Source organism: Pecten maximus, chromosome 19 (assembly GCF_902652985.1).
Source record: "Pecten maximus chromosome 19, xPecMax1.1, whole genome shotgun sequence".
NCBI lineage: Eukaryota > Metazoa > Mollusca > Bivalvia > Pectinida > Pectinidae > Pecten > Pecten maximus.
The window spans coordinates 31,331,290-31,350,555 of record NC_047033.1 but is presented as its reverse complement, the minus strand read 5'-3'; the positions used below and the strand labels follow the sequence as shown (position 1 = coordinate 31,350,555).

The following is a 19,266-nucleotide window of genomic DNA, read 5'->3' as shown; positions in this document are numbered from 1 at the left end:
TGGGGTCAGCGGCACCACTTGTATAATTTTGAATCTCCATCCCATAAGGATGTTACCAGTCAAATATGAGCGATATCCATTGCTAAGTTTCAGAGAAGTCGTTTAGATATCAATTTAGCCAAATTGACCCCTTTTGCCCCCCCCCCCCCCCCCCCCCCTCCCCACTTCAGCCTCTGCGTTTTAGCCCCACCATTTTTACAATTTCAGATCGTACCCAATAAGGATGCTGCCAGTAAAATATGAGCAATATCCATCATTAAGTTTCAGAGGGGAGTCATTTATACCAATTTAGCCAAATTGACCCCTTTTGGCCCCGCCTCTCAGGCCCCGAGAGGGTCAGCCCTGCCATTTGTACAATTTTGAATCCCTACCCGATAAAGATGCTACCAGTCAAATATGAGCAATATCCATTGTAAAGTTTCAAAGAAGAAGTCGTTTACATCAATTTAGCCAAATTGACCTCTTTTGGCCCAGCCCCTCAGCACCCCAGAGGGTCAGCCTTGAAATTTGTACAATTTTGAATCTCTACCCCATCAGGATGGTACCAGTCAAAAATGAGCGATATATCTCAGTTTCAGAAAAGAAGTCGTTTACATTAATTAAGCTAAATTGACACCTTTTAGACCAGCCCCTTAGGGCATCTAAGGATAATTTCGGGTAAGTTAGAGTGAATTTTACTGGTGGAATTCGAGAAGTTTGAAATAAGTTGCTCAGGAAAACCATGATTGGGCAAACATGTTACAAAATGGCCGCCATTGCTGCCATGTGAAAGTTTTTACGAGGCCGAAAAAATAACAACTCTATGTTGGCTCGCCTTTCTTGACATCCTCACCCATTTCCAGCTTAATGGCACCAATGGAACTGGATGAGAAGTTTAAAATGTGTTTTTTAAGATGGCGGATATGGCGGCCATCTTGGATTTCAGATCAATCCAAAAAATAACAACACATAGTTGGGATCATCTCAGGATCATTTCAGGCAAGTTTCAGCCGAACAGCACTGTGGAACTTGAAAGAAGTTTAGAATAAGTTTTTCAAGATGGCGGATATGGCAGCCATCTTGGATTTTAGACTGACCTGAAAAATAACAACACTTGGTCGGGATCATATCAGGATCATTTTCAGGCAAGTTTCAGCCCAACAGCACCGGTGGAACTTGAGAAGAAGTTTAAATGTGTTTTTCAAGATAGCGACTATGGCGGCCATCTTGGATTTCGGACTGACCCGAAAAATAAAAACACTTGGTCAGGGATAATATCGGGATCATTTCAGGCAAGTTTCAGCTCAATAGCACTGGTGGAACTAGAGAAGAAGTTTAAAATGTGTTTTTCAAGATGGCGGATATGGCGGCCATCTTGGATTTGGGACCGACCCGAAAAATAACAACTCTTGGTTGAGATCATATCAGGATCATTTCAAGCAAGTTTCAGCTACATAGCACTGGTGGAACGTGAGAAGAAGTTTAAATGTGTTTTTAAAATTGTGGCTATGGCAGCCATCTTTGATTTTTGGCCGACCCGAAAAATAACAACCACTTAATTGGTCAGGACCATCTCAGGATCATTTCTGGCAAGTTTCAGCTTAATCCCATTGTGGAACTTGAGAAGAAGATTGAAATGTGAAAAGTTTACGGACGGCGGACGAAGACGGTCATATCTGACCTCTTTGACCTTGAATAAAGGTCAATTTCAACCATTTGAACAAGCTTGGTAGCCCTTCATCACAGCATACTACATACCTCATATTAGGTCTCTGGGCCTCTTGGTTATCAAGAAGAAGCCATTTAAACATTTTGCCATATTTGACCAGTGACCTTGAATGAAGGTTAATGTCATAAATTTGAACAAACTTGGAAGCCTTTCATCCCAGCATGATACAGACCCAATAGGAGGTGTCTGAGCTTGTTGGTAACTGAGAAGAAGTTGAAAATGTAAATTGTTTACGACGCATGACGGTTCCGCCGGACAAAAGGCGATAGCAATAGGCCAACTGAGACTGAGACTACATCTAGAATTAAAGTGTTTACAATTAAAATGAATATCAAGATGTACATGTATATCCCTGCATGTATGGAATTAATTGTGAAAACAAAAATTGAAGTTACAGGCTTATAAATTTAGGGATGAGTTCTTTCCAAATGTCATTGTACAAACAAGCTAGGTCTTTATCATTTTTACTCCTTATCACAGATACGTAACTAAGAACATACTTTTATTGCAATTTAATATGAATATCCTTAAGTTAATTCAAATAGATTTAATAATTCGCCCAAATGAGAAACAATCATGATACCAGAGGTATAATGATAATAATAAAATAACATAAAATGTATGAAACCATGTGAGCTTTGTTATGCTAATGTCACCAGCGCGCGCATTACTGCAAGTGCTGTGAATGATAGTTGTGCAATTGTGTTGGCTCTACTACCACATACAAAATTAATTCAAATGACATCATATTATAATATATTTTCATATGTTGATACATACCGAAGAAATGGGACAAGTTCCCTCTCATCAAGGGGTACCAAAAGCTCGTCATTCAAACTCAGTATCTGTTGTATGTTCAGGAAATTAATTCCTTCTTCTTTTTTCAGCATAATTTTGTTTTCAAGTGCAAGCCAGGATCCAAGAATTTGTTCATGCCAACATGACTGCAAACGGACACATTCATCTATCGCACACCATATGGTGAGGTACTTTTCTTCATTCTTGTCATTCTTGTCCATATCCGCAAGGAAGAAGAACTCATGTACATGACAGTCCCATATATCTTTAATACTCGGTTTTGCCTTTAGTTTGTCAGAGATTTTGTTACAAATCTCAATTTTGTCCTGAAAGCAAAAAGTCATAACATTACAGCACCTATGGAAAACAAGTGACCCACTAGAACTGCCCACTGATACTAAGATATTGTACATATTATCCGAATGTGGAAACACAGAATTCATGAAAGGTTTTAATACTTGAATCCATATGACCTTAAAAAATGGATAAAATCATTGGTTTGAACAATCCCTTATTTTAATTGTATATACAGACCCAATATGATGACCTTACCTGTTTTTCATTTTTTCCCCAAAGAACAAGAGCATTGGTATATATACTGATCAATGATATTTGGTTTAAAAACAAGAGGCCCAATGGGCCTGTATTGCTCACCTGGCTCTACAGCAACTTTGAAGTTGATTGAGGTCATGTCTACAAATACTATGCTGATTACCTCTTTATTCAAATATCATAGTAATCTAGGTTTATTAAAACAATTGCTAATCCTTCATTCCAGCATTTTATTGGCCTAATATCAGGTCTAAGAGGCTCTTGGCTATTGCAAAATTATTGTTTACAAATTTAAGCCAATTTTACACTGTGACCTTGAATGTAGGTCAAGGTCATTTATTTGAACAAACCTTGCAGCCCTTCACCCCTGCATGCTTAAGGCCAAATATCAAGTCCCTGTGCCTCTTGTTAATTGAGAAGAAGTTTTTTGAAGATAATAGCGAATTTCGCCCGTGTGACCTGATATGAAGGTTAAGGTCATTTATTTGAACAAACTCGGTAGCCCCTCATTTCACCATACTACAGGCCCAATATCAAGTCCCTGGGGCTATTGGTTATTGAGAAGAGGTTGTTTGAAGATTATAGCCTATTTCACCCATGCGACCTTGAATGAAGGTCAAGGTCATTTCTTTGAAAACAAGGGCCCAATGGGCCCAAATCGCTCACCTGCAATGCAGTGATCTTTTCATATATGGATCCTGCAGTTATTAGAAAGCATGCCAGAGGGCCAATATAATGTCTCTCGGCGTTTAAGCTATTCACTAAAAGTCATTTAAAGATTTAAGCATACTTGATCGACGTGACCTTGAATGTGAGTCAGGGTCATTCATTTGAAAAAACTTGGTAGCCCTTCACCACAGCATGCTACAGACCTAATATCAAGTCCCTGGGTCTTTTGGCTATTTAGAAGTCGTTTAATTTTTTTAGCATATTTGACCCCTGTGACCTTGAATGAAGGTCAAGGTCATTCATTTGAACAAACTTGGTAGCCTTTTACCCCAGCATGCTACAGACCCAATATCAACTCCCTTGGACTCTTGGTTATTGAGAAGAAGTTGTTTAAAGATTTTAGCCTTTTTGACTCCTGTGACCTTGAATGAAGGTCAAGGTCATTTATTTGAACAAACTTGGTAGCCTTCTACCAAAGCATGCTACAGACCCAATATCAACTCCCTGGGACCCTTGGTTATTGAGAAGAGGTCGTTGGAGGATTATAGCGTTTTTGACCCATTCGACCTGGAATGAAGGTCAAGGTCATTTCTTTGAACAAACTTGGTAGCCCTTTACCTCAGCATGCTAAAGGCCCAATATCAAGTCATTGGGCCTCTTGGTTATTGAGAAGAAGTTGTTTGAAAATTATAGCCTATTTCAACTATGTGACCTGGAATTAAAGTCAATGTCATTTATTTGAACAAATTTTATAGCACTTCACCCCAGCATGCTACAGGCCTAATATCAAGTCCCTGAGCCTCTTAGTTATTGAGAAGAAGTCGTTTGAAGATTATAGCGAATTCCACCCATGCAACCTTGAATGAAGGTCAAGGTCATTTCTTTAAAAAAAGCTTTATAGCCCTTCATCCCAGCATGCTACAGGCCTAATATCAAGTCCCTGGGCCTCTTGGTTATTGATGAGTTGTTTGAAGATTATAGCCTATTTGACCCATGAGACCTTAAATGAAGGTCAAGGTCAGTTATTTGAACAAACTTAATAGCCCTTCACGCCAGCATGCTACAGGCCCAATATGAAGCTCTTGGTTATTGAGAAGAAGTCTTTTGAAATTATAGCATATTTCACCCATGTGACCTTGAATAAATATCAAGGTCATTTCTTTGAACAAACTTTGTAGCCCTTTACTCGAGTATGCTACAGGCCAAATATCACGTCCCTGGGCCTCTTGGTTATTGAGAAGACGTTGTTTGAAGATTATAGCCTTTTTGACCAATGTGACCTTGAATGCGGATCAAGGTCATTTCTTTTAACAAACTTGATAGCCCGTTACCACAGCATGCTACAGACCCAATATCAACTCCCTGGGACTCTTGGTTATTGAGAAGAAGTCGTTTGAAGATTTTAGCCTTTTTGGCCCATGGGACATTGAATGGAGGTCAAGGTCATTCATTTAAACAAACTTGGTAGCCCTTCACCCTAGCATGCTACAGGCCCAATATCAACTCCCTGGGACTGTTGGTTATTGAGAAGAAGTCGTTTAAAGATTTTAGCGTTTTTGACCCCTGTGACCTTGAATGAAAGTCAATGTTATTCATTTGAATAAACTTGGTAGCCCTTCACCACAGCATGCTACAGACCTAATATCAAGTCCCTGGGTCTTTTGGCTATTTAGAAGTCTTTTAATTTTTTTTAGCATATTTGACCCCTGTGACCTTGAATGAAGGTCAAGGTCATTCATTTGAACAAACTTGGTAGCCTTTTACCCCAGCATGCTACAGACCCAATATCAACTCCCTTGGACTCTTGGTTATTGAGAAGAAGTTGTTTAAAGATTTTAGCCTTTTTGACTCCTGTGACCTTGAATGAAGGTCAAGGTCATTTATTTGAACAAACTTGGTAGCCTTCTACCAAAGCATGCTACAGACCCAATATCAACTCCCTGGGACCCTTGGTTATTGAGAAGAGGTCGTTGGAGGATTATAGCGTTTTTGACCCATTCGACCTGGAATGAAGGTCAAGGTCATTTCTTTGAACAAACTTGGTAGCCCTTATAGCCTATTTGACCCATGAGACCTTAAATGAAGGTCAAGGTCAGTTATTTGAACAAACTTAATAGCCCTTCACGCCAGCATGCTACAGGCCCAATATGAAGCTCTTGGTTATTGAGAAGAAGTCTTTTGAAATTATAGCATATTTCACTCATGTGACCTTGAATAAATATCAAGGTCATTTCTTTGAAAAAACTTTGTAGCCCTTTACTCGAGTATGCTACAGGCCAAATATCACGTCCCTGGGCCTCTTGGTTATTGAGAAGACGTTGTTTGAAGATTATAGCCTTTTTGACCAATGTGACCTTGAATGAGGATCAAGGTCATTTCTTTTAACAAACTTGATAGCCCTTTACCGCAGCATGCTACAGACCCAATATCAACTCCCTGGGACTGTTGGTTATTGAGAAGAAGTCGTTTAAAGATTTTAGCGTTTTTGACCCCTGTGACCTTGAATGAAAGTCAACGTTTTTCATTTGAATAAACTTGGTATCCCTTCTCCCCAGCATGCTACAGGCTAAATATTAGGTCTCTGGGCTTTTTGGTTATTGAGAAGAAGTTGCTTAAGTGGAAAAGTTGACGCCGGCAGCCGGCCGGACGACGGACGGACGACGGACGCCGTGCCACGGCATAAGCTCAATTGCCCTTCGGACAGGTGAGCTAAAAACTTTGTAGCCCTTTACCCAAGTATACTTCAGGCCAAATATCACATCCCTGGGCCTCTTGGTTATTGAGAAGAGGTCGTTGGAAGATTATAACGTTTTTGACCCATGCGACCTTGAATGAGGATCAAGGTCATTTCTTTTAACAAACTTGGTAGCCCTTTACCCCAGCATGCTAAAATCCCAATATTAAGTCATTGGGCCTCTTGGTTATTGAGAAGAAGTTGTAGTGAGGGGCGATAACCCAGAGAGTTATCGTTCCTTACAGAACGTAATGATAATACGAGCTAATTCGCCTATTTTGCCGGATATAATAGCGATTTGAGGACAGAAAAATTGACACATACAATTCGGTTGATACTTTGAGCCATTGTAAAACTCGGCTTGATCTAGGTCTGGGTGTATCTGGTATCCCTGTTGAAAATCGTTTTTGTGAGATATTTTGGGTCAAACATGCCAAAATCGACATTTTGACCGAGAGGTTCTGTTTAAATCGCCCTCAAAATTCAGAAAAAAAATCCACAGATGTATACAACGGTCATACAAAGTGATAAATGTTTCCTAAAGAAAACAGTCTGTTTAGTTTTCGATATCTTTAGCAGAACGGACACAATATTGTTTTGAAAATGGCCTATTTTTTCGACCTTCTCAGTATTTTTCCACTCGACTAGGGTAATTGATGACGCAAGGTCAGGTGTTTCCTTTCCGTTTAGCACGGTTGAACAGATGGACCGGAACGGCATACATAGTTATCAGCATTAAAATCATTACAGATCAACTGGTTTTATATTTGTTTTGCGCGAGTCATCTTGATGATGTCTTTTAAAGCCTCCATTAACATCAACGGGTCCATAAAAATTGCCGTATGAAGTTTATACGGAATAGAAATTATAAACGCACTTGGTTTGGTCGTCTTGTCCGCATAAATAAAGGAAAACTATAGAATAACGCCATCCTGAACTCATCGGGTATTAACACTGAAATGATCCCCCGATGAGTTCCGGATGGAATAACACCGGGGACTTCACGCCGCTTACTCGTTCAACTCCAGGCTTTAGCTGCATTCTGAGTGAGTTGTATTACATTTTCCCGTCTGGACCAGGACTTTTTAATATTATGTTATATTAAAAGTGACATTGAAGGTTACAGTTGTTCTATTATAACCATACTTAATGCTTTCTAGGATCAGTATTCATCGTCAACCCTGACCAGCGTTCAATTCTTTTCGATAACAAATTTAAATCTAAACTCGTACGGAGTCGTAGGCTTCCAGTAGGCCTAGTGTAACTGTTACGTGCTTATTAACGTTTTCGAGGACAGGTGACGTTTAAATATGTAATATTTAATTTCTTAACTGTTTGTTTGTTTGATGAAATTACTGTGTCGTTAGTTGATGCTTTGATGTCTTGATCAGCTGATATTTGTTTATGTTGGTTGAGCAACGACGTTTCGAGAATCATATCTCGTACATATTAGCGTACGATGACACGAACTTTCAAGGAACTACTGTGCATTTACTTAAGAACACACTAGCAGTATATTGAACAATTCTTTTTCAGTAATAGAAGGTTTTTTTCAAATTTTTAATGAAATATTTATATTCTAATGCTTTAAATTTTGAAATTAAAGTCTCTGACCTGCCCTTTATAATTAAGTTTATTGGGATGGTCCCTAGGACAGTGTCAATTTATATCATCTTTTGCATTAATAAATAAATGAAAAAAGTTTTCAAATATATCTAAACCCTTCACTTTTATGTACCAAAGAAAACTGTTATGCACCAAAGAAAACAATATGCAAGAAAGCAGTTCTGATAAATGTAAGCTAAAATATTGTCAATTATTATGTTGCATTAAGTAAAATTATGTTGCTTTGGGCAGAGACAATATATATATATATATATGGGGCAAAGAAGTAATTCAAACAGGGTAAACAATAAGGTTTGTTAAATTTTCGAGGCAATCCGCCCCTTTATCAAAACACAAAAATTCACAAATACAATCACATAATATATATAAGAAGTACTGGAAATACAATAAAATACAATAAGAATGTTTTAGTAACTGGAGAAACCACAATGAACCCTTCGGCAAACGTGGGCCGAAGGGGGATACTAGCGTGACTGCATCATGTTCAAACACTAGAACGCTATGCGACCAACGGCAGAGATATTTTGAATTCCCCCGCACGTGAAAGTATTCCGAAGAGTTCAAAGACGATTCGTCCCTAAACACTGCTAGTGGACGACATTGCATTTATATAAAAAATGTTGCATTATCGTCTCTACAGTGATTGATTAAATATCGTGTACAAAGTCTGAAAAACTTTAGAAAAATATGTGTTAGATCATAAGAATTATAGAGAGTGGTGTGAAAAAACTGCTACAAATATTTATCAAGACTGAAAATATCAGAAATACGAATGCCGAAGTGTCCCTACAGGACGCTACGGGAAACAGACGATTCGGACCAACACGGACCAATATGCTGTTGCATGATGGCGGGAGGCGACTAAATGTGAGTCTCAAAATGCTGTTGCATGATGGCGGGAGGCGACTAAATGTGAGTCTCAAAGAGCAACAATGAATAGATGCCCCAAAAAGTACAGCAATTATGAAAAATTTAACAAATTGAATAATTAACTACATGAATAGTTAGATATAATGGTCAGATGGAGAGTATATCCAGAAGACGTCTTTAACGTTCGTTCATACCCGGAGGGTAGCAGGTTTGGAGATTGGTGATCCAGTATCTTTCTCTGGAACGACGTTTCGTTTCATTCCAGGTAGGACAGTGATCAATGGCGACCACCTGCATATCCTTCCAACTGTGACTAGGTAAATTGAAATGCCTTGCCACAGGAAAGTCTGGTCTGTTTTGCTTGATGGAGCAACGGTGATTGTTGATTCTGATGTTGAGCTTTGTGCTGGTTTCTCCAACATACTGCATTTTGCATTTTTTGCAGGAGAGGAGATATACAACATTGGCTGATGTGCATGTCAGTGTTTGTAAAATGTGATAAACACGGTTGTTTATTACACATTTAAACGTGTCTGTGGACTCAGTGTATGGGCACAATTTGCACGTTTTTTTGCTGCATGTGTTGAAGGAGCCTGTTGTAACGACAGAGGCAGATGAATGTAATTTGCTGCTCACCACCAGATCTCTTACATTTTTTGGTCTACGATAGGCCAATAACGGTGGTTCTGGAAAGATCCGTTTGAGTGCAGCTGACGACTCGATGATGCGCCAATGATTATGTAAAATGGAAGAAATAGACGGCAAGTTAGGATGGAACGTGACAACACAAGGGACCCTTTGTGTCGGAGTTCTGACTTTGTATTCTAGAAGGCTGGCTCTGTCAAGTACCCTGACTTTGTCTAGTTCCCGATCTATCAAAGTAGATTTATATCCTCTAGCAAGAAGGTGTGATTTAAGTTCTGAGCATCGACGTTCGAAGACTGTATCATCGGACACTATCCGTCGGATACGTAGAGCTTGGGAATAAGGAATGCTCTTCGTTGTGTGTGAGGGATGACAGCTGGACGGGCGGAGATACTGGTGCGTGTCAGTTGGTTTGGAATAGAGGTCTGTGTTTATTTTCCCGTCAAGTAAGGTTGAACTGGTGTCTATGTCTCTGCTTTGGGTGTGTAGGAAGATGTCATGTATTTTTTTTTTATCTTTTGAAATTAAATTAATTTCAACTTATTACAAAGTAGGTATGAGATGGAAAATTATTTGCCAAAATCAAAGAGCTACCAGGTTTTAGCTATCACGATTAAATTTTACAAAATAGTTGACTTTGGAATTTATTGAATTAGTAAATTTTCAGATATCTATAAGTTGCTTTATTATCAATTCCAGAATCAACATATTTCAGCTTACATGTGCCAAAGAAAACCAAGTGCGAGAAACCTGTTCTGAAAAATTTTACTAAAATTATGTCAATTGTTATCCCATACCGAAATAAAGCATACTAAAGTATACTTTTATGCTACTTTAAGTATACACTTTTTCCTACTTTTTTGAAAAAGTACCAAAAAAGTATACTTTTTTTGTACTTTTCTGGACTTAGAAATTTTTCAGAGTACTTTTTCTGTACTAAATTTGGACTCTGAAATTTCTCAGAGTACTTTTTTTGTACTTTTCTGGACTTAGAAATTTTTCAGGGTACTTTTTCTGTACTTTATTTGGACTCTGAAATTTTTCAGAGTACTTTTTTTGTGCTAAAATCTGACTTAGAAATTTTTTGAAAGATTGTGAAAATATGGATGTACTTTTTTCCTACTTTTTTGGGACTTAAAATTTTTCAGCTAATGCCATTGTGCTTTTTTTGTACTTATTATGGACTTAGAATATTTTCAGACATTGCGAGGGGTTATAGCATATTAATATTTTCAAAATTAAATCTGACTTTTTCAGTCGACTACAAATCTAAGACTAAAAAAATAATACCCAGGATTAACCACAACAAATATCGATCAAATAAGATACAGAAAATTATCATTTGGTAATATTAAATGTTTTTGATCTCGTTTTTTGTTGTTTTTTTGTTGTCTTTTTTATGTTCTAAAAAATACTTTTCATACTTTGATCAGTACCACAGAAATTTATCTAAAAATAATTAAAATTCAACAATTATTATAAGTATTTCACTTCAATGTACTTTGTTAGTAAGGTTCACACATTTTAACGGTGATTTCTTTGTCACTTTTCGTTTGTATTTCCATATGCATCTCAGAAGTAATAAACTTCACATTGATGAATGTTACTATACGTTCATGTGACGAACGTCAAAACTTAGCTCTATAAAAATTTTGTTCCAGATCATTCTTTGAAGTTACAGTATTTTGGCTTTAATTATAAACTCTTTAACGGAGTTTAAAACATTTCGTTTATCCAAACGTTAACCTCTACCAGATCGGGGATCACTCTACGAACACACATGTGCCCGTGCCTGTAATAAGCTTTTAATTCATTCAAATGAAATTAAAATCACCTGCTCTTTGTCTGCATATCATATACTTGCTGGATATACGTGGTTTTAAGATTACATCTGATAATTGCACCCGAAATCACGTCGTGTTCTGTCAAAATATTCACCGATATACTCATATATAAACATATGTAATACTGATATAGTCACTCGGACGCTTCTTTGTAAAACGTATATTGAAGTCAAGCGCTGTGATGATCTCGATCTCGATATGGCTTGACTGACAACAAACAGGCATGATCAAGGAACAATATTCCGGTTTTTAAATCAGAATTACATCGCATTCATTGAAATGGTGAAAGTGAACACAAAAAGAAAACTTTAATTTGTCTGATATTTATTTAGCAAGATCGTACGATAATTCGGACAACGACACAATGTAGCTGTACTCTAATCTGTTGTAGAATGATCTCGTAGGAGTGTTGTGTGTACAAATAAAATACTCTATTGTATACAAAAATCAAGATCAATACCAAGATCTATCATAAATATTTTAATTGATATAGTAGACGGCTTGAATAACTGCAACACCAAGATCGATCAAAAATATTTCAACTGTTTTAAACTCAACCTTGAAACCTGTGTGTTAAGCTAACAAAGCAGGATATATGCTTAACGTCGTACCGAAAGTTAATTTCACCCGTGGTGTTAATTATTTTTAAGCGACAGTCGACTGTAATGGCAAATCATACCTAGCTTTATTGTTTATTGGAGTTACCTGTGTACCTCCCGTCTCACCTGTACACATATTGCCCCTCTTAGACTAAGTCTTATGCCCGCGGCGTTAATTATAACAATTTATATTGTCAAGCTTGACTGCCTTTCACTACGATCAGATCACAGGTGCCTACCCTCATTTAAACAAAACATCCGGATTACATAACAGGTACTGACGAGGCTTATACCTGTGTCAGATTACCATCGGTCGGTTCACCTATGACCTCGGGGCCGTGATCTCGTTTGTTTACTTCGGTTTACGGAATCTACCGAGATTTGACGAGTTCGCTTCGTGCGATCATTTTGTGCAATGTGCAAGCTTTAAATGCTGAAGTAGTAATACCAAAAGTATGAAACAATAGAGGTTAAGGAAGTAGAATATAAAAAAACAAGTAATAAAAGAATGAAATCGATACAGTAGATCTCCGACAAAACTTTTTTTTTATCCCATGATGCAACAAACAGCGAGATTTTAGCGGGAAGTCTGATAGCCATGTTTGAATTTCACCGGATGTTTATCTACGGAAGAAACATAAACAAACACGATTTTGATATAGAATAGCCTAAAAACGAAATTCATTTTCTTGCCTAACTGAAGAAGATCGACTATCTGTCAGTAAGTGGCCAAAGAATATCAGCTTTCTTGTTGTTTTTGGCGACAAATGCTCATTTTCACCCGAAAATATCACAGATATCGCGACCAGGTAAGTTTACAATTTTATTATTTAAATCTATTTCGTCTTCTGCACGTTCCTACATCGTTTCACATTATATAGGTGAATAGGGGCCTACACATGTTAATATTAATACTTGATTACTTCGTGTTTCAGGGTTTTCATAATGAATTCATCAACGATTACAGTTTACACGGCCCGAGTTTAATTAACAAAGAACTGCTAGATCCACGTGTGTTTCAATCGTAAGTATTCAATTTACAGATTTCTGCTACCATACGCCTGGGATTTTATAAGCATCCTGATTGATGGCACCCAAATATTGAGAACAAGAAAAATTTTATTTCTTTATTGACGAACTTCGACGTAGTTATATTGCATTTTTATTTCTGTCACGTAACGGTAAATTCGTAATATCTTTACTACATATTTCATGCATTTTGACAAATTTCCAATTAATTTTTATGACTTCGTTTTTCAATGGAATTTATTGAAATTTCACTTACATGTAAAGAATTATTTGCTTATTCATCTGATAATATTTACAGAATTTTTTGTAGTTGATTTCAAGAGATATTGCATAAAATTTCAAAAAAAATAGCAATGACATTTTTAAGTTAGAATATAAGAACGAAAGTAACGTCACATTTCGGGCAACATGTGTATATCTATTTTAGGGAATATATGTAAAAATATCGGTAAATGAGCTAATAATTGTCTACTATAGTATATGGAATTTGAAGAAAATACATTCAAAAACGAAGTCAATAAAATCCATTGAAAATTTGTTGTATGTCATGATCATGATCAATTCACAAAAAAATGATCTCAAGAAATGATTGAATAAAAAAAATCTGTGTTTTGGAGTATTTTGATAGTTAGTTGCATAATTTAAGATGAAACAAACTGTCAGAGAATTCTGGAGTAGCTTGATTTTTATTAAAGTACTTATCCTTATAATTAAAAGTTTTATGTTGTAGCTTTAAACTTGTATACCTGTGGCTAGCTTTTCTTGATAAAAAGACTTCCAAGCAGACATGCATGTAATAAATGACAGTAAAGTGATCAGGTGCATATATAAGGAAAATTATCTACATTTTTATATTGAACAAATCTTCACACTTATTCTAAGTTTTGATATAAAAAATATTTTAAAATTTTCTCTTTCTTCCAACAGATTATGCAGTACATTCTGAAGTGACGGAAAGCTTGAAGATATTGCATTGTGGTTCGAATTGAGGGCAATGATTCGCATAAAGCAAAAAAGGAATGAAGAGAATCAGACATTTTATTTTTCGAATTAACACTTACTTGGATTTGACCAGTTTAAGCAAGCAACATTATGCATATACCATACTTCATTGTATTCAGTATGCATTTATGCATTGTTTTTTATTTACATTTTTTTGTTGTGTTTCCTCAAGAGGAATTATGATTCGACAATTTTTACAAATGTTATTGCTCTTTTTATTTAGAATAGTATATTTTTTTTTTGTCTGGATCTCCTACATACACATGATATAAAATTGTGTTTTCCTGCTTGAAAAAAATATTAGAATAATTTATCAAAAGTTATTGCCCTTATACATAGATGTCCATCTGTAAATCCTTAACCTCACCCTTAAACAAATTTCGAGCTTATTAGATCAAGACTTTGCTATGGCATGAAATTATACTCAGTGGAATTGTGATTGGATAACTAATCTTGTATTTCAATGTTTGTTTTCACTTGATACAATTGTGCATTTCTCTTAGGAATGGGACTGATGTATGTATTGTTTAAGCATGCAGTATTCTCATTTAAGCTTATCTCCTATATTTTCAGAACTAATTTCCTACACCATTAAATTAAGTCCCTTTTTTTGGTAATTTTTTCCTACTTTTTCAGTACTTTTTTTATACTTTTTCAGTACAAATTTCCTACTTTTTTAGTACTATTTTCCTACTTTTCTAGTACTTTTTTCCTACTTTTCCACTACTTTTTCAGTACTAATTTCCTACCTTATTGGTACTTTTTTCCTACTTTTTCAGTCCTAATTTCCTTCTTTTCAATACCATTTTCCTACTTTTTTGATACTTTTTCAGTACAAATTTCCTACTTTTTTAGTACTATTTTCCTACTTTTCTAGTACTTTTTTCCTACTTTTTCAGTACTAATTTCCTACCTTATTGGTACTTTTTTCCTACTTTTTCAGTACTAATTTCCTGCTTTTTCTGTACCATTTTCATACTTTTTTTGTACTTTTGTACTTTATGGACTTACCTGTAAAAGTACTAAAAAAGTATAAAAGCACAAAAAAAGTACACCATCAATTTGGCCCTGTGCACTTTATACTATTATTGTACTTTTAATGTACTTTTTCTGTACTATATTTGTGCTTTTTCTGTACTTAATGAAAACAATAAAATGTACTAAAGGTATACTTTTGTTAGACTTTTTTTGTACTTTAGTACTTTTTTTGACTCAATTTGGAACCGTGTTGGAATATCGGTTCCAAATTGAGTCAAAAAAAGCATACTTTTTCTATGCTTTTTTAGTACTTTTTTCCCATACTTTTTTTGTACTTTATTTCGGTGTGGGATACCACATTGAGTTAATTAACTAATTTATCTTTTGAATTTTAAATCTGTTTCAACTTATTACAAAGGGTATTACAGAAAACTACTTGTCAAAATTAAAGAATTACCAATATTTTATTATCACTATTTTACAAAATAGCTTTTCTCCAAAATTTCATCTGCACACAGATTGCAATAAGTAAATTTTGAAATGTCATATTTCAACCTTTCACTTACATATACCAAAGAAAACAATGTTCAAGAAACCAATTCTGACAAATTTATACTTAAGTTTTTTTTAACTATTATGTATTTATTGTGTTGCACAATGTTAGGGAACCATATGTAGTTTTTTTTTTATATCTTTTGAATTTAAACTTTACTTGTATCAAGGTATTATAGAAAATTATTCGACAAATTCAAACAATGACCATAATTTTAATGACAACCGTTCTACAAAATAGTGTCTTCTTCATAATGTCATCTCCACACAGGTAAAATACTGTAATACAGGGACTAGTGAACATGCAAACAGTTTATATGTCTCTTTTTTTCAGGCCAACACCACCATATGCATAATTATTTATTATTGAGGGGCCGCGGTGGCCGAGTGGTTAAGATGTGTCATGACACTATCACAAGCCCTCCACCTCTGGGTTGCTAGTTCGAAAACTACGTGGGGCAGTTAACTGGTACTGATCATAGGCCGGTAATGTTTTTCCTGGTACTCCGGCTTTCCTCCACCTCTTTAACCTGGCATGTCCTTAAATGACCTTGGTTGTTAATAGGATGTTTAACCAAGTACATACACCAAGTTGATTAATATTATATTTATAAAAGAAGTATAGAAAAGTTTGAACAGTTGTCCTGCAGAAGAAAAGGGAAGCTGACATTTTGAGACTTGGTCTCCTTGTAGTAGTTGGTGACTACCTCATTGAACAACAAACTAGAACCCTGATTTTGACATCATATTATATAAGATGCATGACATTTCTTAATCTTTGATTGCATATGTCACTATTTATGGATTAGAATACCGCGAGTACATCTGTTACTAAGCTGAACATAGGTTTGTTTGTTTGTTTGTTTTATCACCACGGTAGAGTCAGGAATGGATCATTTTGAGGATGGGTCTCCTTGTAGTAGTTGGTGACTACCTCATTAAACAACATACAAAAGGCCCTGAACTTATGCTTGGATAGATGCCAATTGATGTCTCATAATCAATTAGAGTGTCATATTCCAGAAAACTGTAGAATTTTGAGAATTATTATTATATAGGAGGTACGAGTTATATATGACTGTATCGGAGGTATATACATAATGTATTGGTCTAAGAGGTGACTACCTCATTGAACAACACACCAGAGACCCTGAACTTATGCTTGGAAAGATGCAAATTGATGTCTCATAATCAATTAAAGTGTCATATTCCAAAAAACTGTAGAATGTGTGAGAATTATTGCACTGGTAACCCCCATAACTTTCAATTACCTCACGGCAGTATGAATTTTTAAACTTAGATAAATGTCGCGTGTGTGGATTAAGTGCAAATGAGGAAATTTAGTGGAAGTGAGGAAAATCAGTGCAAGTGAAGGTATTAATGCTAAAGGAAGGGAATTTATTTGTATTTATCTGTCTGTCATGCTCAAATAGAGTTATCGCCCCTCACTACACTTCATTCTTTCTGTGACACTCCTTTAGGTGTCGCCCCACTAGTTAAGATCAATGTCATTTATTTGAACAAATTTTATAGCTCTTCACCCCAGCATGCTACAGGCCTAATATCAAGTCCCTGGGCCTCTTAGTTATTAAGAAGTCGTTTGAAGATTATAGCGAATTCCACCCATGAAACCTTGAATGAAGGTCAAGGTCATTTATTTGAAAAACACTTTATAGCCCTTCACCCCAGCATGCTACAGGCCTAATATCAGGTCCCTGGTCCTCTTGGTCATGCTTGACCCTTCAAGTTATCCTAATCAGACCTGTCAAGTGCCCCGCATTTTGCGGGTCACTCCCGGAAAATCGGTCTATAACCCGCAGACAGAAATAGCTCCCGACGGGTGTTTTGAATCTCCCGCATTTCAGTAAGATCTCGTTTTCTTTCGAGCTACCTCGGATTTTTTCTTTGACTCGTAGGAACACAATTTGAGACACCGAACAGATAATCCAACAACAACAAAAATGGCGTGTATTAAGGCTTGCACAGGTAAGTGTTAATACTAAATTTCAGGGGTGTAAAAATCCACTTGCCCGACGCCCGGGACAAGTAGTTTTTGAGTTCGGGCAAGTGAAAAATGTTGGTGTACTTGCCCTGGGCAAATGAAAAAAATATTGTCTCTATCTTAACTTTCATGTTGGATTTCCAGAATCCCGTGTTATATGTGATTCAAAAGAATTATTGTAGTGGAATTGGATATATTGAAATATATTAAAAACGTAACAATTAGCTAGTGAAACTACTTTATTTTCGTGTCTGAAATGAAACTTCTAAAGCCGAGGAAACTAGGTCGCCAGAGGCACATTCAGTTCAAAGACATTTTAAGGACATTTATGCTGATAAATATAATAGAAACTGCATCTGAAGTATGAAATAGTGATGCACAGAGTTAACTTACTGCAATCTATGCCTAAATGTTCTTATAAGACAACAGCAAAAGGTTCTAACATGTGAAAACGATCTTTGTTTATGCCTGCTGGAAGTACAATTTGGCAACTAATAATGAAGACGGAATCCGGACCAAAAGTTCCGGAATTGAAAAATAATATAGAAAAACTAAGATTTTAATGCTTGTGGTTCACAATTAATTATAAAAATAATTCTTTTAATTTTAGATGAATATTTTTGAAGGAATGAAATACTGATTGCTGTGATTATCAACCTTCCACCAATGTTTTGAAGATGGCAAAAACAGCTACAACAACATACAATGTAAAACATTCATGTAAATGAATGAAGTATGCATAGAAATGCTTATTAAATGACACATGTTGATAATTTTTTTCAGTTTTATGGTTTTCATTTCAAGTGAAATGCCGTTACGCGCAATGACCTGCATTGGAGTGCTATGACCTGCATTTTTATGAGTAATGACCTGCATTTTGTTCATGAGAACTTGACAGGTCTGTGACCTAATGTTTGAATTAATTGAGTCGTCATTTTGGTTTTTTGACTATTTGTCAACCTTATATGATCATTATAACTCCGCTCTGTCACTTATCAGTTTAGTGTAAAGACTTGTCAATAAATATACATGTATGTTTTTTCTTTCTGTTACTCGTAGTCTCGTGTAGCTTTGCCGATATACAGTCATGTTACAGGTTCTTTTACTTTGTCACTTCAATTACGATATAATGTACATGTCATGTTTGCAAACGGAAAAACAATAAAACGGAATTCAAACAAATACCAATGTATTCATGTAATAATTATCAAATAACCGTTTAAATTTAACATATATTATGCATATATGTAAAATGTAACAGAACAATTACCTTATATTGGACATAAAAAATTTGATAGACCTACTTACGTTTTACTGATAACCATGCCATTTCCATGTGTATTAGCCCAGAAAGTCGAGCTGCGCATGTGTGTATAAAATGTTACTGTGTTATCCGATTTAAAAGATAGCGGTGACCGTTTATACAGATGTACTCTGAACACCACAGCAGGAATTATGCTATTGTTTCAGCTGTTTCTACATCTCTCAAAACATCAGCCGAGTATTGGTTTGTCAGAGATTAGTTCTGCTTGAACGAGTGAGTAGATGTGTTGTTGACTGTAGTGTGTATTATTATCGACTACAGCCTTGGGAAATTACCTGATGCAAGTAAAGCAGTGTTGTTGTTTTTTTTTTATCACAGAGAGTTGTTGTTATAA

General features: G+C 36.0%; 1 protein-coding gene across 2 annotated transcripts in view; it reads right to left on the bottom strand.

Annotated features, from left to right (window-relative positions):
• LOC117317348 overlaps positions 1-19,266 on the bottom strand; it is a 57,338-nt gene that overhangs the window by 9,085 nt on the left and 28,987 nt on the right. For both annotated transcript variants that reach the window (XM_033872148.1, XM_033872149.1), the window contains one exon: positions 2,489-2,832. In XM_033872148.1, coding sequence (XP_033728039.1) covers positions 2,489-2,832 — 344 coding nt within the window. The remainder of the gene's footprint in view (positions 1-2,488; positions 2,833-19,266) is intronic.